Source organism: Palaemon carinicauda, chromosome 7 (assembly GCF_036898095.1).
Source record: "Palaemon carinicauda isolate YSFRI2023 chromosome 7, ASM3689809v2, whole genome shotgun sequence".
NCBI classification, from domain to species: domain Eukaryota; kingdom Metazoa; phylum Arthropoda; class Malacostraca; order Decapoda; family Palaemonidae; genus Palaemon; species Palaemon carinicauda.
In genome coordinates this window covers 156,230,304-156,256,843 of record NC_090731.1, presented here as the reverse complement: position 1 = coordinate 156,256,843, position 26,540 = coordinate 156,230,304, and the positions used below count along the sequence as shown (strand labels likewise).

The following is a 26,540-nucleotide window of genomic DNA, read 5'->3' as shown; positions in this document are numbered from 1 at the left end:
CGACGATGCGCACCTGCCCTGGTTTTCCCGACTGCCCCTGTGGAATGTTCATTTCGGCGGTCGAGACTGATCCTCACGCCCTTTGTCCTTGTAGTGGCCAACTGTGTGATAGTGTCAACAAGTGTAGGGAGTGGTCTGCCTCCCAGTGGGAGAGGTTTTTGCGACGACGGAAGAAGTCGAAGCGGGATACAGTATTTCTCCTTCGAAGGAAGAAAAACCCAAGGCCTCTTCTTCCGTTGCCTAAACCTCTTCCGAAGCTCCCACTCGGTTGGTCTCTTTCGAGAGACCGTCGAGTGGTAGCGTAGACCGAATTATTTCAAACCAACCTCGGGTCTCGAGAGATGACGTTGCTTCCCCTAGCGAAGCGCTCCACCTCTCCCCCCGAGGGAAGACATGTCACTAACTTCCATTTTTCAGCTTCGGTCCCCCTTGGGGCTTATGGGTTCGCCTTCCAAGGAGGTTTTGCTTGATTATATCCGCCTGGGGGCTGCTGTCAAGCAATTGTCGTCACCGTCAGAGGTTGATCCTCCTTCTCTTGTCGACGTTGTGGTGTCAGAGGTTTCCCATGCGGTTTCACCCATCTCCTCTTCCACTCCAGACTCTACAGTAGCTGACGGCTTAGTTTCCCCCGTTCCTGATCATCCTACGAGGGGAAACTTAAGTCCATCGTCAGTCTCTCCTTAGGGTTTCTCCCCCTCGGGGGAGTTCACTTACAGAGACTCCTCTTCGGAGGACTGCTGAAGGTCAGCTTGCTGATCCAACGGCCCCCAGAGGGTGCATCCGTCGGAAGGCTCGCCTTCTTCTTCGCCATAGAGGCCTTCCTTCACCTGCGGTGAGGAGGCGCCTCTTTGGTTCAACGTCTTCTATGCAGTCCCCCGCAGAGGAGCCTCTAGACCGATCTTCCATTACTGCACCTGCATTGGTCCTGGACCTTCCTGCAGATTGTTCGCGATCTCCTTCGGAGGAAGGTCGTCCTTTTAAAGGACACGTCGACCTTTCACCCGACAGACCTGCCGTCGCCATTCCTGCAAGCGCTCATCAATAGCTCGTCAGGCCCCCATCACTACAGCACGTTGCTCATTTTGCTCGCCCTAACACTGGGCATCATCCTAAAGTGCTTACGCGCCAACAAGAGCTGAGGTCCACCATGCGCACCAACATGCGCTCATGCGCCAACGATCTCCTGCCTGCCCTATGTGCCAGCACTATTCCGCGCGCCAACATTCTCCTGCGCGCGTGCATGCACGCCCTACATCACGCTCTCCCGAGCGCCATCCTACTCGCCAGGTAAAACCTGCGCGCCAACTTTCTCCTGCAAGAAAGTTTGTAGATGAGACAGCTATTCTGGCCTCACCCATGCGCCATCCCTTACCAACGCGCCAGCCTTCTCCTGCGCGCTCTTACAAAGATACGCGTACGCGCCATCCATCTCCTAGGGATGCGCACCAACATTCTCCCGCGCGCCTGTCATGAATCTACTGCATGCCCGCGTGCTAGGGACCACTCTCGTGCGCGCGCGCCCTACGGCTTTGACAGATGCGCGCGAACACACTTCCGCGTGCTCATCGTGATTTACCTGCACGCGCAAGTTTCAATATTCTCCCTTGCGCGAGCGCCATTATTCTCCCTCGTGCTAGCGTCGATATTCTCCCTCGCGCGAGCATCAATATTCTCCCACGCGCGAGCGTCAATATTCTCCCGCGCGCGAGACTGCGCATCACAAGGAACGACGTCCAGCAAGGTCGCCATCGTCTCATTCCTCTCCCCGCAAGCGCATACCACCTCGCATTGTGGGACAAGAGAAACTTCCAGAGGGGTTCAGGATCCCAAAGCTACCAAAGGTGAACCCACCTATTCCAGTGACTCCTACCAGGGATCCTTCAGTCCCTTTCCCTTCAGGGGGTATGTTTGACAGTGTGTCTGTCTGCCAACGGCCCTGGTTCAGTGCCCTGATGATCAGAGTCGTAACTCAAGCTTTCAAGCCTGTCCTCTCTGAGTTAGTACACAGAACCATGGCTTCCTCTACCCCTCTGAAGAGGAAAAGAGGAGCTCTGGACGCGGCCACCTCCCCAAGGGCGAAACCGACTTCATGCAGACCTTCTAGGCCGGTTCCTCTTATTCCTCGGACTGTCTCTCCTTCCCTTTCAGACGAAGATCTCCCGTTGCCAAGGAAATCACGCAAAGAGAGATTTTCCCCCATCGCACCAATGGAGGAAACCTCTCAACGCCGAGAGTTCAACACAGACCGGGATTAGAAGGAACATGCCACCCTCATCAATGTTAGAGTCTTGCATCCTTCCCCGGAAGGAATCCAAAGACTCCAAAACTTTACCTAATTCCTACACTAGGGCTAGGATGGAGCCAGCTAGCCACTCAGGGAATGTCCACGAAGAGTCTTTGGGGATAGAAGGAGACTTCGCTGCAAGTCCTACAACAGGAGGAGACCAGCAAGAGTCAGAACACGCGTTTTGGCAAGTTCTGACTCTAAGGAGGGCTCTCGACGGGTTTTCCAACCCAGGGATCCCTACTTGAGAGGGCAAAGACACGGTCTTTGACCGCGTCTTTGGTACTCAGAAGCCCTCTAAGACCAGTGCAGCCCTGCCCTGGTCTCAAGGGGTAAAGAGTACCAGGGACAAGATTGCCCAGCAGCTCTGAGATGTTCTCCTCGAACTGTTCTGGTACCACCAACAAGCTCCTCCCACCTCCTCGCGTACAGCAGGGAATGTACTTTGAGATCCTAGAGGAGCCTTGTTTAGGTCTTCCACTTCACTCGCTGGAAGAGCTAACCAGGGAAGTCCCTCTTGAGAGTCTCCAACCGGCAGGTCTCGTTCTCGGCAGCCGAGATCCTCAATCAGGAGAAGGTCGTGAAGTGTGCTTCTGGTTGGGGACCTTAGGTATCCTGATACATTCTGAAGATTTCTCCAAGGAATGTACCAGGAAATTTATGGAAACCTTCCTCCTCTCAGGTACTCGCACAATTGAGTTTCTGGCTCACCAAGTCTCGACCTTGTGGGCAAATACCATCCTGAAATGTCGGGATGCAGTAGCTGAGAGATTCCACCAGAAGGTTCCTACTGCCGAGATCAATAGGCTCAGACATTCCTCCATGGAGGGGTCTGTTCTATTTGAGCCTAAGGATGTGGAACATGCCGCTGAGAGGTGGAGGAAGTCACATCAAGACTCTCTCCTCCATAGGGCTTTAACATCTAAGCCCTATAAGCCTCTAGCACTACAGCAGTCCCGTTCAGCCAAGACCACTACGACAACAACTGCAGCGAAGACGATGGTGTCTAAGCCCTTTCCTGTCAAAGAAAGGAAAGGCAAAAAGTCCTCCAGGAGAGGCAAAAATCTTAGAGGGAGCAGCCGAGGCCACAAACGCTAGGATAAGCAGTCCCCCTGCATTTCCACCAGTGGGGGGATGCCTTCAAAGTTGCGCAAACAGGTGGAAGCAGTTCGGGGCCGATTCTTGGACAATCTCCGTGATCAGTCTAGGATATCGCGTCCCGTTCATAACATTGAACTCCCATTGACTGGCAAGGGCGCAAGCCCTTCGGGCAGAAGTCTAGACCTTGTGAAGAAGGGCGCTCCCCAAGAGGTCCTCGATGGATCCCCAGGCTTCTTCAGTTGACTCTTTCTTGTAAAGAAGGCGTCTGGAGGCTGGAGACCAGTCATCAACCTCTCAGCTCTGAACAAGTTTGTCAAACAAACTCCGTTCAGCATGGAGACGGCAGACACGGTCAGACTAGCAGTAAGACCGCAAGACTTCATGTGCACACTGGATCTAAAGGACGCGTACTTCCAGATCCCAGTCCATCCGTCTTTAAGGAAGTACTTAAGATTCAGCCTGGACAACAGAAAATACCAGTTCAAGGTGCTGTGCGTCGGTCTTTCCACAGTACCGCAAGTCTTCACCAGGGTGTTCGTCCTAGTATCATCTTGGGCACACAGGATTGGCATTTGTCTCCTCCGTTATCTGGACGACTGGTTAATCCTAGCAGACTCAGTGTTAACCCTTCTTCAACACCGAGACAAACTTCTGAGACTTTGCCAAGATCTGGGGATCATGGTAAATCTCGAGAAGTCCTCCCTGCTTCCCTCTCAAAGACTGGTATACTTAGGCATGATTATAGACACCACTCTCCACAAAGCCTTCCCATCAGACGACAGGATAGCAAGGCTGAGGAAGGTCGCCGTAAGACCTTTTCTCAGACGAGAAGAACTTCCAGCCCTATCGTGGTTACGTCTCCTCGGTCACCTTTCATTGCTGGCCCGTTTAGTTCCCAATGGTCGCCTCAGGATGAGATCCCTCCAGTGGTGACTCAGTCCCGGTGGAATCAATCTTACGACTTCCCGGACATCCAGATCCCCATGGGACCTGCGGAACTGACAGACCTCCAGTGGTGGGTGTCAGATGAGAACCTACGAAAGGGAGTGGATCTTCTCGTCCTCCCCCTGATTTGATGCTGTTTTTAGATGCTTCAAAAAATGGGTGGTGGGGCCCACGTGCTGCACCACACTACTTCAGGCCTCTGGTCAGAGTCAGAAAAGTACCTCAACATAAATCTGCTAGAGATGAAGGCCATCTTTCTAGCCCTTCAAAAGTTCCAACAGTACCTGGCAAGTCACTCTGTGGTGGTGATGAGTGACGACAACACAGTAGTAGCCTACATCAACAAGAAGGTACTTTTTCTCAGCAACTATCCTTTCTAGCCGTAGAGATACTGAGATGGGCCGAAATCCACTCGATACCACTATCGGCATGCTTCATTCCAGGCAAGAGGAATGTGCTCGCCGACAATCTGAGCAGAGCATCTCAGATAGTGAGTACCGAGTAGTCTTTGGATCGTCTAGTAGCCAACAAATTCCTGACTTTGTGGGGTTCTCCGACTGTGGACCTCTTGGCAACGGCCCTGAACTTCAGGCTCCTGCTGTACTGTTCCCCATTCCCAGACCCCAAGGCTCTTTGGTGAGATGCTTTCCAACAACGGTGGGACAACATCGACGTTTACGCCATTTTCCCGTTCTGTCTCATGTGGAAGGTACTCAACAAGACCAGAACATCGGTCAATCTTTCAATGACCCTCATAGCTCTGCTATGGCATCACACAAAATGGTTCCCGGACCTTCTGCAACTCCTAACAGAGCCTCCAAGAGAACTCCCTCTACGACACAATCTACTCAAACAACCATACGACAACATCTTCCACAAAGCTGTAGCTTCACTACGACTTCACGCCTGGAGACTAGCCAGCATCTCTCTGAGAGAGGATTTTCGCAATAAGTTGCGACCAGGATGTCTGGACATCTGCGGAAGTCATCAGCAGCAGTCTACCAGGCAAAGTGGAGAGTCTTTTGTGGTTGGTGTTGTGGAAGGGGTATTTCTCCACTCGATGCCACTATTCCAGCAATAGTGGAGTTCCTCGTGTATTTGCGTGAAGAAATGCGCCTCTCAGTCTAGGCAGTGAAAGGCTATCGCTCAGCCTTAAGTCTCGCCTTCAGACTGAAAGGAATGTACATTTCTTCATTGCTAGAACTTTCTCTACTCATTCGGAGTCATGAACTTAGCTGCCCCCAGTCAGAACTCAGACCTCCCCCTTGGAACGTGGTTCGAGTTCTCGGTCTCTTAAGAGACCTCCTTATCAACCATTACGCCAGGCATCAGATTGCCACCTAACTTGGAAGACGGTGTTCCTGCTAGCTTTGACCTCGGCCAAGCGAGTCAGCGAACTTCATGGTCTCTTATATGACATTGCTCATTCAAGGGGATGGGGAGAGGTAACGTTCAGTTTCGTCCCTGAGTTTATTGCTAAGACTCAGAACCCGGGAGTAGCGGATCCTCGATTCGACTCCTTCCAGATTTCTAGTCTGCGCGCTGTAACAGATGACCCAGACCATCTCTTACTATGCCCAGTAAGGAGCATGAGGCTGTACCTCAAGAGAACAGCCGCAGCCCGTCCTCGTGTGCCAGCACTCTTCGTCAGCACAGGAAATACTAAGAGGAGGGTCACCAAGAACACCATCTCTGCATGGATTCGCAGGGTCATTGACCTGGCACTGAATCCAGACCCTCCTCCGTCACGTCGCCCCAGAGCACATGATGTCGGGCATAGCTACGTCCCTGGTCTTCAAAAGAAATTTTTCAGTGACGCAAGTTCTTCAAGCTGGGGTGTGGAAAAGACAGACCACATTCACATCCCACTACCTGCAAGACGTGACCCACAGGAGAGACTACTTTTTCTATCGGTCCTGTGGTGGCTGCACAACAGCTGGTTTAAAACCTCAAGCTCCTTATTGGACAAGTAGCAGAAGGTTGAGGGAATTGTTACCTGGTTTTAGTCTGCATGAATGAAAAGGTTTGACTGGCCCTTATTCTTTTCTTCATCATCCCCTCTCTTGGGGAAAGCTGCAACCTGGGTTCTCTGCATAGCTGACCTCAATCTTTTCTTCATCATCCCCTCTCTTGGGGAAAGCTGCAACCTGGGTTCTCTGCATAGCTGACCTCAATCTTTTCTTCATCATCCCCTCTCTTGGGGAAAGCTGCAACCTGGGTTCTCTGCATAGCTGACCTCAATCTTTTCTTCATCATCCCCTCTCTTGGGGAAAGCTGCAACCTGGGTTCTCTGCATAGCTGACCTCAAACCACTGCAGGTAAACCATGCTTCGTTGTGTTCCTAGTATTAAGATTAATACTGTTACATCCCCATACCCTGACGAGGTGGTATTGGGAAAGTCCTAGTATACAAGTTTTCCATCTAAACAACTTTCTAGGACGAGTCACACTTTTACATACCTTCACACACAGCTTGCGTAGGCTGCAGACCTTGCATAGCAAGGTTTTAGCGAGGTGCAGGGGCTCCCTATTTCTTGAGTGGTAACACTCTGATAAGGAGCTCCCGGGCAAAGCCAAAAAGCCAGACTGGCTGGGATGTCCACCCTGCCTAATGGGTGAGTCGCCCCTATTAAATAGCGTGGTTTGTATTCCAGTTACGGAACAAATGACAAATATGTAGATAATTTGTATTTTTCCTAACTATACAAACCTTGACTATTTAACCAAACTTACCCTCCAGCCCTATCCCCTTTGAAGTCCTACCTCCAAGCAAAGTGAGCTCAAGCACAGGTGTGTGAAGGGGGGGGTAGCAAGCTACCTTCCTCTTATCCCCCCCTCACTAACTAGCTGTGTGGGTAGTTAATCCTTGGTAAATTTTAATGGCTTGTCATTTCAGCTCCGCCGAAAGTATAACCCCCTAATAAATAGCTAAGGTTTGTATAGTTAGGAAAAATACAAATTATCTACGAATTTGTTATTTTCTGATCCAGGACAGTCACATGGTTGGGCCATATGTTAAGTGAAAAGGAACACGATTGGAAAATGTTCAGGTTATGGAAAAGACGGTACAATTTAGGGGAAGCTGTTTAGGTTATGGAAAAGATGGTGCAATTTAGGGGAACTGTTCAAAATTTTATGCTTAGGGTCTGTAAATATTCTTTTAAGTTTTCATGAGGTGGTGCATTATAGGAATACTGTCCTTTCAGTAGAAACTCTTTCTATTTAATTTGAAAATATGTTGATTCTTCACAGGATTGCCTGATGATTGGGAGAGACTTGGTTCGCCTCTTACAAAATGTGGCAAAGATTCCTGAGATTGAGGCAGTGTGGCGGGACATGATTCATAACCCTACAACATTGTGTTCAACTTTTACCGGTAAGGTTTTCTAATATTTTCTACCTTTTATATCAACATTTCTGTCCATCTATATTGTCCTCTTTTTTACCTACTTTTATTCGGGTGCCTTCAAGTAATAGTGATTGGTTATTGTATTGTTTTGATATTTCAGCTACAGAAGTTGCATATAAGTAAATAAAGTAACCATAATGGATTCCACTTTACGTACCGTCATGTTTCGAGAGTTTTCTTATGGCTCTCAATCATTTAAAAAGAAAACTATTTGCCTTCTTTTGGAGAACTGTACAAAGTACAGTTGTTTATTTTATCTTTAGAATGATTAGAGTATTGTTCAAGATCATATTGAATTACACGCAAACCCACCAAGAGTGGTTTTTGTTAACATTATTTTTTGATGCTGTGCAATTTTTTATTTAATTGGATTTCACAGGTACTACACAACATTACTACCGTACTGAATCAAATATCTATTTATAATAAAGTTTTGTTGCTAACAAAAAATAATAAGGAAAACTATTTTAAGGTTATGTAAGGATCAGAAAATGACAGTAAGGAGCCATTGCTTAGAAAATGTTGGACATGAAATTGATCTATATTTTTTTCAGATGAAACATTTGAGATGGGAATTGTTGCTCTTACTACTCAAGGATTAAACCAATTTTATAAAGACAAATAGAATACTGTTAGGTGATTGTTTCCATTTGTATATTTAAAAAAAACTAAACTAATTGCTTACAATGCAAAGTAATCCAAGGTGTTGACAGTTTACAAGCAACATAAGACTAGAACCACTAATTTCTACAGTATTTACCTATCCTAGTCTGTGGGCTAGTCAATAAAGTGCTTTATTTTTAAGTTTTAGAATTATTTGGGGGAACTATGCGAATCTGGAAGAACAGCTCTATATGTATGTTGAGTGTTATTGGATTTTCAGGTGTTCTTCAACTTCTACAAATGCGAACATCTCGTCGATTTTTTGTGGTGCGGCTGACACCAGAGATGGAAAAGAAAATGGTCTTTTTGTGTACAGACGTAAAGTTTGGAATGCAGAAAAGATACCAAGAATGGTTCCAGAAACAGGTAAAGATATTTTGTTTTTGTAATGTTAGTTTCCTAAAAGGTAAAGTTTTTATTTCTATTTTGATGATGTTACTGTTTTTAGAATGATCTATTGTTGATTTGTTCTCATCATTTATTTATTTCCTTATTTCCTTTCCTCACTGGGCTACTTTTCCTTATTGGAGCCCTTGGGCTTGTAGCATCTTGCTTTTTCAACTCGGGTTGTAGCTTAGCTAATAATAATAATAATAATAATAATAATCATCTTCCTGTCCATTTATGAATGTACAGGGTACAATAACTCACATTTTTATTGCGTAATCGCTGTTCGTCAGTAATGTCTAGAATACACACGTACATACATATACCAAGGCACTTCCCCCAATTTTGGGGGGTAGTCGACATAAAAAAAAAAAAATAGAATAGGAATTGAAAAGTAAAATGAGATAAAGTATTTATTAAGCCTCTTGACTTTAGGCAGAAAAAGTAATCATATGTATTAATTCTCTTTGCTCTTTAGTACCTGAACACCCCTGAAAGTCAAACGTTGCGGTGTGATCTCATCCGATTCATCATTGGTTGCATCCACCCAACCAATGAAGTATTGTGCTCAGATATTATTCCACGCTGGGCTGTGATAGGCTGGCTTCTCTCCTCGTGCACATCTCCAATTGCCACTGCCAATTGTAAATTGGCTCTGTTTTATGACTGGCTTGTGTACAACACTGAAACCGACAACATCATGAATATTGGTAAGTTCAATTTCATTAGTTAGACCTGTTATAGTATTTGTACATTTTATTTTCTTTGGTCATCAATTTGATAAAGTGCTAAGGGTAAATATTTGTTACTAGGGAAACGAGATCATTTTTCTGCTATTAATGATAAATTTGGAAGCTAGCAGGGTAGTTTTAAAAGTGTTTTATTAATTTGAAAAGATTACTTTTTTATTGAGTTAGAATTATATAAGATATATATATATAAAAAAAAAACGTAAATAATGCTTATCTGTTATGTTGCAGAACCGGGCATTTTAGTTATGTACCATTCCATGCGGCCTCATCCTGTTCTTACTACCTCTCTTCTCGACTTCATTTGCAGGGTAAGTGTTTCCTCTCTCTCTCTTTTAGGACTTGGGATTTTAGTAAACTGAATCTGGGGAAGAAAGGAGAGGGCAAAAACAAAGCATATCAGATGTTAAGATTGGCAAAAACAAAGCATATCAGATGTTAAGATATTATTGCCCCATTACTATATGTTACATATGATTAAAAAACAAGGGGTATCAATGAGGTATTCTTCACTCCACAGTTATGAAACACACACTCATACAATTTCAAATTTCAAATTTACAGGTGCAGACTATATAGTATTCTGTTTTCTCATTGAAATTGTGGTCACCCATTATATTGATTGTTCAAATACAGTCTTGTGGTGCTGCATGACATATTTACTATGAGTATTTCTACAAACCTGTTGTGAAGGGGGTAATGAATATCTACAAAAGCTTGTGTACATAGGTGAAGAAGTAGGTCCTCAAGTTGCAACATATATTCGTTCCTACGACATGCTGTAACTCAAAATTTGTTGCAAGTCAGACCACACCTAAATATGGTAGTGTACGTAAGCAATGAAGTCATTCACCTATGCTATATGCTAATGCAGTATTAGAGTCACAATCTAGGGCATAAAAACATACTTTATGGCATTCAAATATATATATAAGATTAAAGAAAGGGCCAGTTGACAAAAACATATAAGGATAGAATTAAACTAATAAGAAAAATAATTCTAATTCTTCATGGTAGCTGTGTTGTATTCACAAAACATCAGTAGAAACTTTTGTATCCCAACAACATACTGTACCTTATGATGGTTGGTTTTACTGCAAACCCATTACTAAAAAGAACTGTGGCCCGCATTCAGTACGAAAAAGAACTGTAGCCCACGTTCATGGCCTTATGTATGTTTCAAGCATTTCCAATGTCTTTTTTTACCTTCTGGTGATCTGATGACATCTTATCTATTCCTTATATATAAAAAAATACAGTACAAGTATTTCCCCCCATCATCCTTACAAGAGGAAGGATGGACAAAAATGTGAACTCATCACTTGTTAGCAATACATATTAGACTTTATATCCTGGAAATGATATTGGTTTTTCCATCACCGTCTATTCCTGACAGAAACCTAGCCTATCACATTAGAATCTTTTCTCAGGTTGATAGGAGGTGGATTTGATTTGACACTTGTTCTTCCTTGGGTCCGCGTCTCCTGACATCCTTAGATTTTTAACCAGCCAGCTTAGTTATTGTAACTTCCTGAGTTGAGCTTCATGCCTAATCAACCCTGCAATTCCTAAGTGAAGGTGACTACTCAGTTGGCGGGCAGGGACTGGGACTTCCCCATCCAACTTGCCAGTAAATACGGACACTTTATTAAGAATTTTAACAGCCGAGTTCTAGCTTCACTGAAGTCACACTCCTATTAAAGGACTAGTTTGTATAGTTAGGAAAAATACAAATTACTGTACTTTTAAAAATTTGTGATTTTTTATTGTTCTGTGATAGCACATCAGTCTTCTATTTATTTTCTGTTTCCACCTTCACTGTACAGTATTCTTTTTGTAAATGGTGACATTTTCTACTACATGTTTTGTCCTCTAATTGGCACAGAAAATGTGTCCAGAAAACCGTGCTTTGTAATTTTGTGCCTATTATGAGAGGTCTTGCTCTATTGGCTACTATAGATCATGATTAGGGCAGGTCCCATAGTTCCAATTTTTTTCTTGGCCATTGGACCCTTAACCATAGGAAATTTCAGTCTCGACCTTCAGCATTTCCTTGTGACTTGGTAAAGGAGCTTTTTTTTCAGGGGTGTCAGGAAAGCAACCAGTGTTTTCTGGTACTCCTATTTTGGCCACTGCTACTTTAACCCAACTTTCCGTTACTCCTTGGGAGGATTTGCCCTTTGCAATCTGGAATTACAGTATATGAAATAGCTCTAGGTATTTATTTACATGTATTCTTTGTCACCAGTGCATGCTGGGGATCTTTCACCCATGGTGCTTTCACTCCTTTGTCCTTCTCATTTGATACGCAAAGATCATCCTTTGGTCCCAAGATGCAAGTGCTCATTGTAGCCATAGGGTCCAATTCAGATCAGGATATAGACTAAGAACTTCATCTTGGAACTGTTCTTGCAGTCTCACCCAAAACCACTTTTTAGAATACTGAAGGAATGAATAGTGTCGTTTCCTTCTCCTTCATCTTCGTCTCAAAAGGGTGATCAAAAGAAAAAGTGGATATTATCAATGCACATAGTGCATGGACATCCATCATGATCTAATGAGGACCATCTTGTTGCTTTCATTATGATAGTATCAGTGACCATTATTGATTTTCATTGCCATTATCAGCCTTTTCCCCCATTACCTCCAATTCTTTTAGAGAGTTTTCTCTTGTTTTTTATACTCACAGTTTTTGCTGTATTGCCTTTTTCTGTTTAAGTTTGTAATTTTCCTTTCCATTGTGTTCCCATGTCTTCCTTTATTATTTTTTAATTTATTCTGGACAGGTTATCAATGATAGGCTTTTCAGCAACTTAATGGTAATAACTTCTTACTGTGGCAGTCTAGGAGGTAATTAGCCTGTTGATGTTTATAAATTCTGTCGTTTTCCAGCATGCACACAACTTATTTTTGGTTGACATGGGTTCATATGGTGAATATTTTGTCTTGCAAAAATGTTGAAGATAAATGATAAAATACAGTATATAGGCTATAATTAATATTAGCTAGAGAAGTTATAAGTGTGTGGCAGTTCCTTTTTACGTAGTATTTCAAAGATTAACTACCTTTAGGAATTTGTCACATGCATTTCAAATAAATTCCATTTATTGTATCCAACTGTGTTTTGAAATTCCTTTTAAATAGATTATTGTTGCTACAAATAGATGTCCTACTTGCCAATAATATTTTTGAGGTAGTTTATTAAGCAAGTAGGCAACTTATTGGTGATTATTTTATTTTAGTCGTACAGTATTCCATATTTTCTTTCAGGCTTTCTAATTTTGCTGATACTCATCTTGCATTCAAGGGCTTTGAACTGATTCAGATTCTATACCATGACATTGATAATGTCTAGTTATAATTTATGTAGTGTGTAGGAATTTACAAAATATTACTATAAACTCGGTTAAATATTTTGGTTTTCCAGTATTGTTAATTTATATTCTTTTTTCACAGATAATTCCACATTTTCATCCGCCTCTTGCCGACAAAATACGCGCTGGTGTACATAATTCTCTCCGACAAATCCTTGAAAAGCGGGTTATACAGGCACTAGAACCCCTTTTTGATAACCCTCGTATGGATGTCGAGTTAAGGAAACTAATAAGAGAGACATTCCCAGAATTCTGCTCGTCATCTACTGTCACAGACATTAAACCTGAGGATTTTGTGTCGTCGGTGTCAAACACTACTTCGGTTACTCGGATGGACTTGATGGCCGAAACCGGGTTAGATTTCACCACTCCGTCAGTCACTGAGAGTGTTGTAAATAGTAATAATCATAGTGAAGACGATGGAGATGCCATGTTTAGTGATGAAGAGGAGGAGGTTCCAGCTCCAAAGGTTACGGTTCCTGTGCCTACTAAAGTGGAAGAGACGCCGCCATTGACTAACACGGTACCAGTGGGGGATGTGAAAAAAGTGTTAACCAGTGGGGGGCAAGAGGAGAAAGTGGACTTGAGTAAACACTTGGAGTTTCTTGAAACAGACATGAGAAATATTATTATAGATTTGCAAAATGAAATGGACACACAGCAAAGGTAGGAATCTTCTCTTCTTTTTTTTTCTTTAAGAAATATTTAGCAATGCTAAGTTGGATGTGTATCAGTGCTAAAGGTGCGTTAAGAAAAAGCAGTGAGTTTCTGTGCTTTTAATTATTTTCTATTTCACAGTTTTTTATATTTTAGGATTTTTAAAGTAAAAAGTGTTTCGTATTGATGTGTACAGTAATGTTAAATTCATGATGTGTTTATAGCTAGGGAAAAGTAGTTTCATTGATTTTTTAATTTGGGAGTATGTTTATTGTTTGTCTTATAAAAAATGTCGATTTTCATTGCCATATTTAACTCTTGGAATACATGAGTGATGTTTAAAAGCTAAAACCTTGCCAATACGGATAGCAAACAGTATTGACAGTCATATAAGAATGTTTAATGTATGCTGAAACTGTAGATAGAGTTGGAACCTCAGTAGAAGATGATGAGGGAAAATTTACACTGGTTGGAAATGGCATTGGACCACATTTAATTGGTATTTATTTTCCACTAATTTGCTACTTACGTTTGTATTTATCAAATGGAAATGAGATTGCTTCTGGTTTTGAACGTAATTATTACCCTCTTTTGTGCTTGCCCTCAATTTGGTACGAATGGAGGGCTTGCTCCCAGATTTGGGTAAAAGTTGACCTATTGCTGACTATGATTACAGTGTTTTGTGATAAATGATTTTGAATGAGACATACAAGGAAAATGGCAGGCTTTATAACAACTAAGAAAGGTTGTAGATTTAGGGGTGAATGAGAGAAAATTTCATAAGTCCCTGAGATAAGAACTTGGGTTGCAGTAAATATAAAATAGATTTGAATAAGTGCTAAAGAGAATACAAATTAATAGCTTTAGGAATTCTTCAGATATATGTAGGCTAGATAACTAGTATCAGGGAGATCATTTAACTAAAAACAATTGATGGTAAGAAGTTATGAACTTGATGGCCTAATTGATTTAGTTGTACTAGAACTTTTAAGCTTAAAATCCCACTCTTGTCATGCCTTCCACTCTTATCTGGGGCCACTTGAAGTAGTAAGAAGAAATTCTATTTTTTGATTACTCATGATTAAGTTCTTTTTTCAGGCAATTGTTGAGGTAGATTAATGAGTTAGACAGAAAAGTAGAGGTGTGGATGTAGTTTAAAGTCCAGTTAACATTTCTTTTTTCTAATAAATCTCATTTTGTGCCCCATTTCCAACTAAGTCAGCACCTGCCTATTTTCCAGAATCTTTACCTGTGAAATATCATCATCTACCTTGTAAGGGGTTTATTGTTTCTCTGCTAGGTTGAATTGGCTAATATTTTGAAATGCTTATAAAGTTTGTCGACACTTTGATCCTAGTTTAATCATGAAGTATTGGTAAGTTTGGTTAAGTGGAATTAAATGCTAAGGGGTTTTGGGATTTTGCGTAATATTTACTGAAATGTTCATTTTAGTGTTGTTGTTCAATAATTCTGTAAAAGTTTTTTATTTTATGCAATTTTTCAATATTTTTGCTAATATCACGTCTCCCTTATCACCTGGAAGTGTCTTCGATTTGATTTCCTGTTGTGCATTATGGTAATATGATAGGAGGAGAAAATGTTAGTGATTCCTTCACCTAATTTTAATCAGTTTATCCTATTCTTAAATATGGAAAGCTACAGTATTTTCTACTATTACCTATTCACCCAAATTAAAAGGCAGACTAATTTGTATAAATGAAGCAGTGTTTTGAATTGTTGATCAAGAAAATCTTTTGAGCTGAAATCCATAGTGAATCGTACGTCCTTATTTTTGAAAAATGCAGCATTCGATGTGACAGCCATCTAATACCTTATGTATCCTTGGCTTGTAGGAAACAGGAAAGGAGGTCCTAAAAGAGGGGAGGATATTATTTTCTAAGGAGGTGCAAAAAGGTTAACGATAGAAGGTTGTGTCACTAAGGAAGATGGAAATGTTGAATTCCAAAGCTTGCCATTAGAGGAAAGGAAACAGTTACCAAACTGTGGAGTCTGAAGAGTAGATGTGAATATAGGCTTCCTGACAAGTGTTACAAGGTCATCGTATACTAGAAAAGTAACCAAAACGCTATTTTATGAAATCTAGACAAATGTTTGAAAGTAAGATTAAGACAATCATGAAAGGATGTTATGGCAGGTTCGCATATCAATAATGAGGTTAGACAGGGAAAGAGTTCTCTTCCTTTCTCATCTGTCTTCTCTTAATTACTGAACTGATTTTCTGACCGAGTGCTCCCCTTTCTTCATCATATTCATAAACCATCTCTGCCTAGTTCTAGCCTTTGAATACATTATCAACTTGCTATTTACCTTTTTTAATGTGATCTTTCCAGTGCATCCCAGCTATGAATATTATCATATTGTAGTAACTAAAAAGCAAAAAACCTCTTAGAAAAAAAAAATAATTTTTCAGTTACAATTGATTTTTCAGATTCATATACTGTAGTACAGTATAGTGCTAAGGTGGACAATTAGATGGCTATTACAATGGCAGAGGCTTCTGGGAAGACTTGACACGCTCTAGAGTGAATGCTGGCTCCATATTGTAGAGGTATCTTTTATATAAGTTGGCTTCTTAAGAATCAGCACATTTACTTATTGAATCACAATGATAAAGGAAGCTACAAGAGACTGCAGAATGGTGGGCCAGTTGAAATGGCTGAATGTAGATGATTTGTGTTAAAATGGAAAATCATGGGAAGTTTTTATTATAAGTGATTTAGGGATGGAGGTGTTGGATGAAGAGGGAAGGTTTGAAAATCAATGTAAATAAAGTAAAGTTTATGGGGAAAGCAAAGGAAGATTAATGGAAGTAAAGCCAAGTTCATTGTTCAGGAAGAAAAGTTGTTGAAGTGGCTATGTGATTGCTCCAGAAGTGTATTGGTGATGCAATACGATATTGAATGTGATGGATAAAATTATGGAAGATGTTAATGATTGCAAAATGTGAGTGGGATCAGAGTTTTGGTAGCCCATGATGTTTAAGAAGATTAAATTTCGAAGAAGATGACCACCATGTTACACTGAAAAGGCCGGCTTGGACATGGTGATGAGACTTTGAAGCCAGAATTGTGAGAGACAGCAAGAATAGTGGCAGTCACATGGATGAAATATATAAAGATTACTGTTGGTTAATAAAAGTATCTCCTTAGTAAACTGAGCATTTACTAAAGCATAAAGCCTGTACTTTCCTGTCTTGTAAAGATGTAGTTAACTTTCAAAGATTTTGGAGAATTTTAAAAAGTATGGATATAAAACGAAAAGCAATAGATTACGTTTCCATGGAACATTGTATTGCAAATAGGAATGTGCTAGGTGATGAAGCGTGTTTAGTGGCTGGGAAATAGACAGATCTGAAGTGGAGATCAAGATGCTTGGGACATATGAAAGGAATGAAGTAATACCAGTAGATATGAAAGCATTATGATAAAGACTACTGTATTTGAAAAGCCTAGCAAATCTCGAAAGATAAGGCAGTGAAGAAAACTTTGACCAATAGGGATTATAAGCTAGAGAGGAGAGTGAACTTACTCATTAAATCACTTAAAGGGAAAACTCAATGTAAACAAAAGGAAGGGTGCACATGGTTAGCCTTTAATGATTGACGTTCCAAATTAGAACTCTGGTGTCTTCAAGATTAATTTTGAAACAAGCAGTTTGCAAGAAATATTTTTTGGAAGTGGGAACTTGGTATTGGTGGTGATTAATATGCAAGAAAACCATTTGCAGATGCTTCCATGTGGAGAACTGGAGGTGGTCAGTGACCGCTTGGCCCTGTCGTTTGTAATGTTTTATGTTACTTTCTTTCAGATGTTATTTTCTGCAAAAGGTGTGTGATTTGATACTGAGTGAAGACCTCGACCAAGATGAGGCTTTAAATCTAGCCTCTTGCCTTTGTCACCTTTTAGCTGGTGATTTGAGTCCAGGTACCTCACTGCTTCCCCAGGACATCACGTCAGAGTAAGTGGCTTTTATTTTACTTTTATCTTTCTTGTATGATGTTAAGTTGCTAATTTTACCCGGTAGCTCAAAACTTTGTTGTAGAATATCCTGAATCTTTATTTTTCGTGTGTTGATGTCTACTTTTCTTATGTTTCTTCTGTGATACGAACATTGCTAAAGAGAAGTGCTATATCATAATCTTATATATTTTCACATTTCAGGAGTATACAAGAAAGTTTAGGAAGGCCTTTGTATGTTCTGTTCGACAACTTGATCACCCTTCCCGAAGATGACCATCGAAGACAGCCGTTGTTGCAACTGTTAGTTGAGATGCACAAAATAAATAATCATGTGGGTTATATTTTTCTTTACTTTTTAAAAGCTTCAACAGTCAAGGCAGATAAAGAAGATGAGAAGGACGACAAAACGTTTTTAACTTATCGTGATCTCTGTAAAGCTTCTGGACTGAAAGACTTTGCTGGCTTCATTATAAGAGATTTAACGTGTTGTAGTGAAAATGACAGTCGTGTTTTAAGTTGGATAATTCCGGACATATATAACAGCTTTCCTAAACAGACAAGAGGAAATAGTGAAATATTGCAAATTGTGATTGAAAGACTCGATTCCACACAGTTGCATGACCTTGTGTGTATGGTCTTACAAGGATCCCTTCAAATGTTCGATAACAGTGCATTTGCAAATATTTTAGGTGAGTATCCTAAAGAATTAATGTTGCTTAGCTTTAAGAATCTACTATTAACAATCGGCTACCACCGTTATTATACGGCTGATTGATTTATGTTGTGTTGTTTATTCGGTAAGAACTTTACTCTATCTTAATACTGTACTTAGAGTAATTTTGGAGACAATCCTTTTTTCTGCACTGCCATATCTGCTTTGGCAGATTTGACAGACCATAGTTGCTTTATAATTTAACATCTGTAATGTACCTACCTTAACTAGTACTGTACTATGAAATTCAAAGCATACAGTACGAATTTGTATGCTGTACTATGAACTGCGAAAAGGGGTCTGAAAAGCTGAAATGCACTTAATTATTTATGCAAGCCTCTGATAATAAATTTTCTCAAACTGTAGTGTGCTGTATAAAGATACTAAATAGAATTTAAGCTATTGATTAAAAATCCACACTTGTGCATACACTTACAGTAGTAAAAAAAAATATATATATATAAAAAAGAAAAGGAGGATAATCAGGTGCTACTTTTATGCAGTGTCATTTCCCAATGCTTGAGGAGACCATGTCTTGTAGTTGATGAAGTGTTTTTATTCAGTGAGAATGTTGCATCATTTCCAACAAAGGATTACACACAGACAAGCTCCCATCCTTGAGGTGATGAAGCGATTGCATAAGGTGCGATTTGAGAATCTGAAGCACGCTCAATTGGATTTTTATATTGCGGTTTTCAGTAAAGCCAAATGCGATTTTACATTCCTGGTAAGTGGGTACCTCTCACATTATGCCAATACTACGAGTTGTTTGCAGAATTATTTCCAACCTGCTTCGTTTTTTTCTGTCTTATTTATCATGCATCTCTTGTTTTAGCTATTTTACTTGAAAAATATCTTGCTCTTAATTTCACCTTTCATATAAGTCCATTTGGCAAGCCCTTGTATAGTTTGCATATATCACACAGTGGTTTCGATAAACTTGTTTTTTGATAATTGTGTTACATTGATATCATATTTCATGTTAGATACTTAGCATTAGGACAAGATTTCCCCATTTCTAAGTTACTGTTCAATATTACAGAAAAGAGCTTGCAGTGGGAGACTGTGGAGCAGCTTTTTCTATGGCAACTGGCGAAAGCCCACGAAATACCTGTCGATTGTTGCCTTTCTGTGATGCCAAAGCTCAAATTTACCTCTCATTCAGCTACAGTCAATAATACCCACGGAGAAGCACTTTCCAATATTCTCATGATGCTGCGTCGTGAATCGTAAGTACACTACTTCATGTTTGCCCATTGTGTGAGTGTAAAGAATCTTCTTCAATGGAACATAATTCAGTAGTGGTGATCTTTTATGGATGTGGACATTTATAGAAGCTGCCGTAGATGGTAAAGGGTTATGTAACACTTCATTGACTTGAAGAATTTAACATTTTTACATAAATTAATGAGTTCAAAACATATACTGTTTGGTATTATTTGGTTAGGTTTGAGCAACATATTTATACCAGTGAATTTTCATGCAAAGATTTTTGTTGTATGTACTTTGCCCTGTGGGTTTGTTGCTGTGTTTTCCTTATACCATAAATAACTGATACAGATTTTGAATTTAGATTTGTTGTAAGAAAGCTTCCTGGCCACAATTTTATTCGTAGAGAAATGAAACTTGCAGGGATTAGCTGTTAAGTAAAAAGCTGGAAATGATTAAATTTTGGCACGACAAGGTCACAGTTAAACAAAAGGTTGAGAAATAAGCTGCTGCGGCGGAGGTCAGCGCTCTACTGAGTGCCCCTCAAGTTTATTAAGGAATAGCAAGTGAGGTTAGAAAAATAGGATGTTAAGCTGCAGCCGTAGTTAGAAAAGCAGAAAGCTACAAAACCAAGGGCTCCGACAAGGAAAGAATGCTAGTGTGGAAAATGAATTGGATAAATAAAGAATAAACTACAAGAGACATTGAGTAGAGAAAAACAAGATGGGCAAATTCAAATGAGATCAATAATGGATAAAGTCGAAACAAAGCTGATAACCTGCTCAACGATAAACCATTTGCATCTAGTTTGGACTTCTGAAGTTCCACTTTTTAACTACAAGATTTAAGAAAGTCATTCCACAGATTGGTCACAGCAGCATTCAAACTTCTGGAATACCTGTCTTTGTGTTGCTTTGAACCTCACATAAGAAAAGGTAAGGCTGTATTACAATACTATGTGGTGGATGGTATGATTTGGGAAGTCTAAAGAGGCAAATGATTGTCTTGAATTAAGAAAGTTTATACATCTTGCACAGTAAGCTTGATTGAACATTGATGGCAAAGATTTTTATCAAGATCAAGTATAGAGAATGTTACACACTAGTCTTTGTCCAAGAATTAAGATGAGAGTCGGCTGGTGAAGACAAACCATAAGTATAATATTCAAAACTTGGCAGAATAAAAGTATGAAACTATTTTACGAAGACAAATAGGTCTCAGTGACATGGTATACAAATATTTTAGAGAAATTAAGGTAAGATAGTGTAGGTATGTCATTAAGCAAAAATAATCTAGATATGTTTTACCATATGTGTGTAGTTATATGCACCAATTGTTTTTGTATTTAATCCACCATTATTCATGCGATTACTGTACTTAGTAATTTTTCAATATTTAACTTAGCCGGTGATTATAATAGCTGCAACTCTGTTGCTCGACAGAAAAACTCTACGGAAAAATTCGCCAGCGATCGCTACACAGGTAGGGGGTGTACTCAACAGCGCCATCTGTCGTTCAGATACCCAGTACTAATTGTAAACAAAGAACTCAATTTTCTCTCTGTTGGGCTACCGGCAAGACCTAATTCGCTGTTGCTAACTGGATTTGTTTTCACAACTATTTGGTGAAGTACACTATTCTAGTTTTGAGCTTTCGCTATGCAGGTGTTTTATCTTCATCTTAAAACTTGAACTCGTTTTGGATAGATTTAATTATGGTGACAAAGAGAGTATGGACTTTCTTTCACTTTTAAATGGCCGACCCTTCCCTTAGACGGAAGTGTGTTTAGGCTTTTAGTAATTATCTTATCACGTTATAGATTTTCCTCTATATATTTTATATCTCTCCGCCTTTATTAGGCCTCTTCGATTAACTTTCCATTTTTTATAAACATATAAAAATAAATTTTAATGCTTTGTTTATATAGACCTTTCCTGAGAGTAGGTGGTCCTAACTTGAAAACCGAAGTTAATCAACGTTGAGCCCTTTATATCGTCTTTAGCTTTTAAAGAGCTAAGGATTTAAAACTTTTTAAATGTAATATTTTATGAAAGAATTTCTTTGATAGTCTTCGTACTGTTTTCAAAGATGAACTAACGTTTAGTTTTTTATGCTACGCAGTTTTTGACGTTCAGGACGTTCAACATGCGCTCTATCGTTACGATAGAGAGAGAATGTATCACGGTTTCACTTTGCAGTAAGAGTAAATCGATTCTGACGTTTTGTTCATTCTTTCTTAGCTTAAATGTTTTAAATTCTAATTTAAAGGAACTTTTTATTTGAAAAACCTTTCAGTTTTTTCCTTTAGTCAAATAACATGTTTTTTTGACGATATATAATTGGGCTCTTCTCTTAGGTGCGAAATCAAGAGAGAAAGAGAGAGAGAGATAGAGACGGAGGGAGAGAGAGGAGAGAAAACGTTCCGTTCAAGCGGGGTAACGTTGTTCTCGTGTTACTCACGTCCCTAGTCGCTGTACGGGGAGGAAGGATAAAACGTTTTTAGGTTTTTATTCTCGTCCCCAGGCTATGTGCGGTGAGAGATTGAAAACGTAGTTTATATGAACTAGTGTTTAGTCTCTTTCCCAGCCACTGATTTTTCTTTTTATCTTAAAATATGTTTTCTGTTTTTTGCTGGTATTATGAGCTTGCATTATACGACTAATTTCGCAATTACTACCTTTTAATGAAGGGTAGAATTGCGTGTTTCAGGTAGAAATAAGTGCAAAACAGAAAATCGAAGTGATAAAGTGATATGCGCAAAGTGTTACAGTGTTGCGTCCGAGGCGCAAAGTGTTACAGTGTTGCGTCCGAGGGTTCGTCTGTTCGTGCCTGTCGTTCACCTAGTCCGGGACCTCTTACATGCTCCCAAGCCCAGGGGAGAAGTAATGTCAAACGACTTATGGGTTCGAGAGGCCTTGACCAACGAACAGACGTTTTCCCTCTATGGTATCGGGTGTATTTTACCAAGATCTCCCCTACCATAAGACGAGAGAGACGTTGTTTCTCCTCGCCATCCGTAGGCTTTTCGCATAAGAAACCTGTCACAAGGTTTCGAAGCCCTTAAGCGAAAGTCAGTCCTTTCAGGACAGGTCCAGCGTCCTGGTTACAGCCATTAGGACAGCTCTGACCCTATGCAGTCATCGGATAACTGCTCGCCGCCTAACAAAAGCGTAACACAGACTCCGAGAGTCTTTTTTTGTAGGCAAAGTGTTGCGGTCACAGACGTTACCCTCGTCTATTACCACAACCATTTCCGTTGATCCTTAAGGGGTTGTATGGCAAAACATGCAGTATATGCTTGCCTCCCTTATGGAAGACTATTCTGCCGATTAGTCCGTTGAGTCTAGCCGTTTATCTCATCGATATCCTGGCTTTCAGCCAACCTAACGTTCCTTTGTGCTTACTGTTGACGTTGGCGTAGCTTAGTCACGTCAGTCAGGTTGTTTAGAACCACACTCGATGCGGTCTCGTGTGGTTTTTCAGCCGCATTTGGACGTTAGGCCACTGGCTGATGCTCCTGTTGACGTTCAAGACGTTCACTAACAATCGGAGTTGACTTAATTTGACGCTGTGCGTCAACCTCCGCATTCTAGAGTTGTTTTGACTGCTCAGTCTAGGCAGTCAAAGCAGTCTCGAGTGGACGCTGTGCGTCCTCACGCACCTGTTGTGGTTGACAGTTCAGTTGTTGACAGTTCACAGACTGTCAAGCAGTTACATGACGTTGCGTTCTGGTCCGCTACTAATGCACCAGTGAGAGACTCGGCTTTTATCGGACAAGGTTCCTGTAGATGAGGAAGTTGCTGTTCTCCCTCCTACTGATATTCCCTTGAGGACTCTGTCAGATGGAGAGGAGCCTAAAGCTGCTTAGCCTCCTATGGACTTTAATTAAATCATGATGATTTTTTTAAGGATCTTCGTCCGGATCTTTTTGTAACTGCTGCTCCTCGTTCGCCTAAACGTCATAGCTTACACTAGGCCTAGCTACTTCGAAGCCGTTGTTTTTAAGCTACTGTAGTGCTCTCTCGCTCTCCTAGAGAGCGTTACGTTGGCTAGGCGACTGGTTTTTCACCAGGAGGAGTTTGGGGGATACAGCCTTTGCTTTCCCTTCTTTTAAACTGGTTTATAGAGCGAGAGTCTGATATGACACGAGAGAAGTTCTCGGCTTGGGAGTTCATGCCTCTGCCCAGATAGACTTCTCAATTCTGGTAGACTCTCCCTGGCGCCTAGTCAGGAGACGCTCCAAGTTGTTTACAGGTCAACTTCACAGCTGTTGTCGAGCCTTTGAAGTTTTGCTGTACTATTATGTCACGCATAACAAGGCTTTCAGGGATGGTAAACGGTTCCGCCTCAGTCGCTAACCCCGTCTATTGCCACACCTGCTCCCGTAGACCCTAAATGGGCTTTGCTGCAAGACATGCAGTCCAAGCTTGCGTCCTTGATAGAGGACTTAAATGCGGAGAAGAACCTTCTGGCCAACAACCTTCCAACCGGTCGGTTGTGCGCCCTGTTGACGCTGAGGTAACCTACTCGCGTCTGCCAGTTGAGGTGGTTCCTCCACCGATGCGACCCAGTGTGGGTTGCCAGCCGCACGTTGACGTTAAGCGACGCTCGGAGGTGGTTGTTGACGTTCAGGACGTTCAACAACCAGCAGAGGTGACTTGTTTTGACGCAGTGCGTCAACCTCAGCAACCCGGTAGGGTGTTGACTGCACAACCCAGACGGTCTAGACAGTCTCGGGTTGACGCTGTGCTTCCTCGCGCACCCATGGTTGTTTACAGTTCACAGACTATGCAGCAGTTCCATGATATTGCGTCCGGCTCCGTCACGCATCCACCAGTGCGACCGGATTCAGCGAGCCAGACGTTGCCCACTCCGTTGCCGTTTCCTCATCAGTTTCGGATGAGGAACCCTCTGATGAGGACGTTGCTGAACAACAAGACGATCAGCCCCCAGCCCTGCTATCCATCCAGAAGATGCTGAAGAAGGAACGCTGCTCAGTCAGGCTGTGGATGAGTCTGGTAGGGACGCTGTCATCCGTGGATCAATTTGTGTCACTAGGAAGACTACACCTCCGTCCTCTTCAATACCATCTAGCTTTTCACTGGAAAAAGGACAGGACGCTAGAAGCGGTCTCGATCCCGGTTTCCGAAAAGATAAAGTCTTGTCTGACTTGGTGAAAGGACAATATCAACCTAAGAGAGGGTCTTCCCCTGGCTGTTCAGACTCCCAACCACGTTCTCTTCTCAGACGCATCGGACGTAGGCTGGGGTGCGACATTAGACGGTCGGGAATGCTCGGGAATATGGAACTCGAGTCAAAGGACAATGCATTTCAACTGCAAGGAGCTACTGGCAGTACGTCTGGCCTGGAAAAGCTTCAGGTCTCTCCTTCAAGGCAAAGTGGTGGAGGTGAACTCGGACAACACCACGGCTTTGGCGTACATCTCCAAGCAAGGAGGGACCTACTCTCTGACGTTGTACGAGATCGCAAGGGACCTCCTCACCTGGTCAAAAGGTCTAAACATATCACTAGTAATGAGGTTCATCCAAGGCAACTTGAATGTCATGGCAGATTGTCTCAGTCGGAAGGGACAAATAATTCCAACAGAATGGACCCTCCACAAGGATGTATGCAAGAGACTTTGGGCCACCTGGGGCCAGCCAACCATAGATCTCTTCGCAACCTCGATGACCAAGAGGCTCCCAATATTTTGCTCACCAATCCCGGACCCAGCAGCAGTTCATATAGATGCCTTTCTCCTAGATTGGTCACATTTAGATCTATATGCATTCCCTCCGTTCAAGATTGTCAACAAGGTACTGCAGAAGTTCGCCTCTCACGAAGGGACAAGGTTGACGCTAGTTGCTCCCCTCTGGCCCGCGAGAGAATGGTTCACCGAGGTACTTCGATGGCTAGTAGACGTTCCCAGAACACTTCCCCTAAGGGTGGACCTTCTACGTCAGCCACACGTAAAGAAGGTACACCAAGGCCTCCACGCTCTTTGTCTGACTGCCTTCAGACTATCGAAAGACTCTCGAGAGCTAGAGGCTTTTCGAAGGAGGCAGCCAGAGCGATTGCTAGAGCAAGGAGAACATCCACCCTTAGAGTCTACCAATCGAAGTGGGAAATCTTCCGAAACTGGTGCAAGTCAGTATCCGTATCCTCGACCAGTACCTCTGTAACTCAAATAGCTGACTTCCTCTTATATCTGAGGAAAGAACGATCTCTTTCAGCTCCCACTATCAAGGGTTACAGAAGCATGTTGGCATCAGTCTTCCGTCACAGAGGCTTAGATCTTTCCAACAATAAAGATCTACAGGACCTCCTTAAGTCTTTTGAGACCACGAAGGAGCGTCGTTTGGTTACACCTGGTTGGAATTTAGACGTGGTACTAAGATTCCTTATGTCAGACAGGTTCGAGCCGCTACAATCAGCCTCCCTGAAAGATCTCACCTTAAAGACTCTTTTCCTGGTATGCTTAGCCACAGCTAAAAGAGTCAGTGAGATTCATGCCTTCAGCAAGAACATCGGATTCTCATCTGAAACGGCTACATGTTCTCTACAACTTGGTTTTCTAGCCAAAAACGAGCTGCCCTCTCGACCTTGGCCAAAATCGTTCGATATTCCAAGCTTATCGTATGGTTGGAAATGAACTAGAAAGAGTCTTATGCCCTGTAAGAGCTCTTAAGTTCTATTTAAAACGAACTAAACCTTTACGAGGCCCGTCTGAAGCTTTATGGTGTTCAGTTAAGAAACCATCTTTGCCTATGTCAAAGAATGCTTTATCCTATTTTATCAGACTGATAATACGAGAAGCTCATTCCCATCTGAATGAGGAAGACCAAGCTTTGCTGAAGGTAAGGACACACGAAGTTAGAGCTGTCGCAACTTACGTGGCCTTTAAACAAAATAGATCTCTGCGAAGTATAATCGACGCAACCTATTGGAAAAGCAAGTCAGTGTTCGCGTCTTTTTATCTTAAGGATGTCCAGTCTCTTTACGAGAACTGCTACACTCTGGGACCATTCGTAACAGCGAGTGCAGTAGTGGGTGAGGGCTCAACCACTACA

The 26,540-nt window shown here is 41.7% G+C and overlaps 1 protein-coding gene across 1 annotated transcript in view; it reads left to right on the top strand.

The window, feature by feature from the left end:
• The window catches only part of IntS3 (integrator complex subunit 3), a 62,475-nt gene that overhangs the window by 19,464 nt on the left and 16,471 nt on the right, over nucleotides 1-26,540 (top strand). The window contains exons 5-12 of the mRNA XM_068377043.1: nucleotides 7,583-7,706; nucleotides 8,623-8,768; nucleotides 9,268-9,499; nucleotides 9,770-9,849; nucleotides 12,995-13,578; nucleotides 17,398-17,547; nucleotides 17,751-18,238; nucleotides 19,304-19,490. Of these exons, the coding sequence (XP_068233144.1) occupies nucleotides 7,583-7,706; nucleotides 8,623-8,768; nucleotides 9,268-9,499; nucleotides 9,770-9,849; nucleotides 12,995-13,578; nucleotides 17,398-17,547; nucleotides 17,751-18,238; nucleotides 19,304-19,490 (1,991 nt within the window). The remainder of the gene's footprint in view (nucleotides 1-7,582; nucleotides 7,707-8,622; nucleotides 8,769-9,267; nucleotides 9,500-9,769; nucleotides 9,850-12,994; nucleotides 13,579-17,397; nucleotides 17,548-17,750; nucleotides 18,239-19,303; nucleotides 19,491-26,540) is intronic.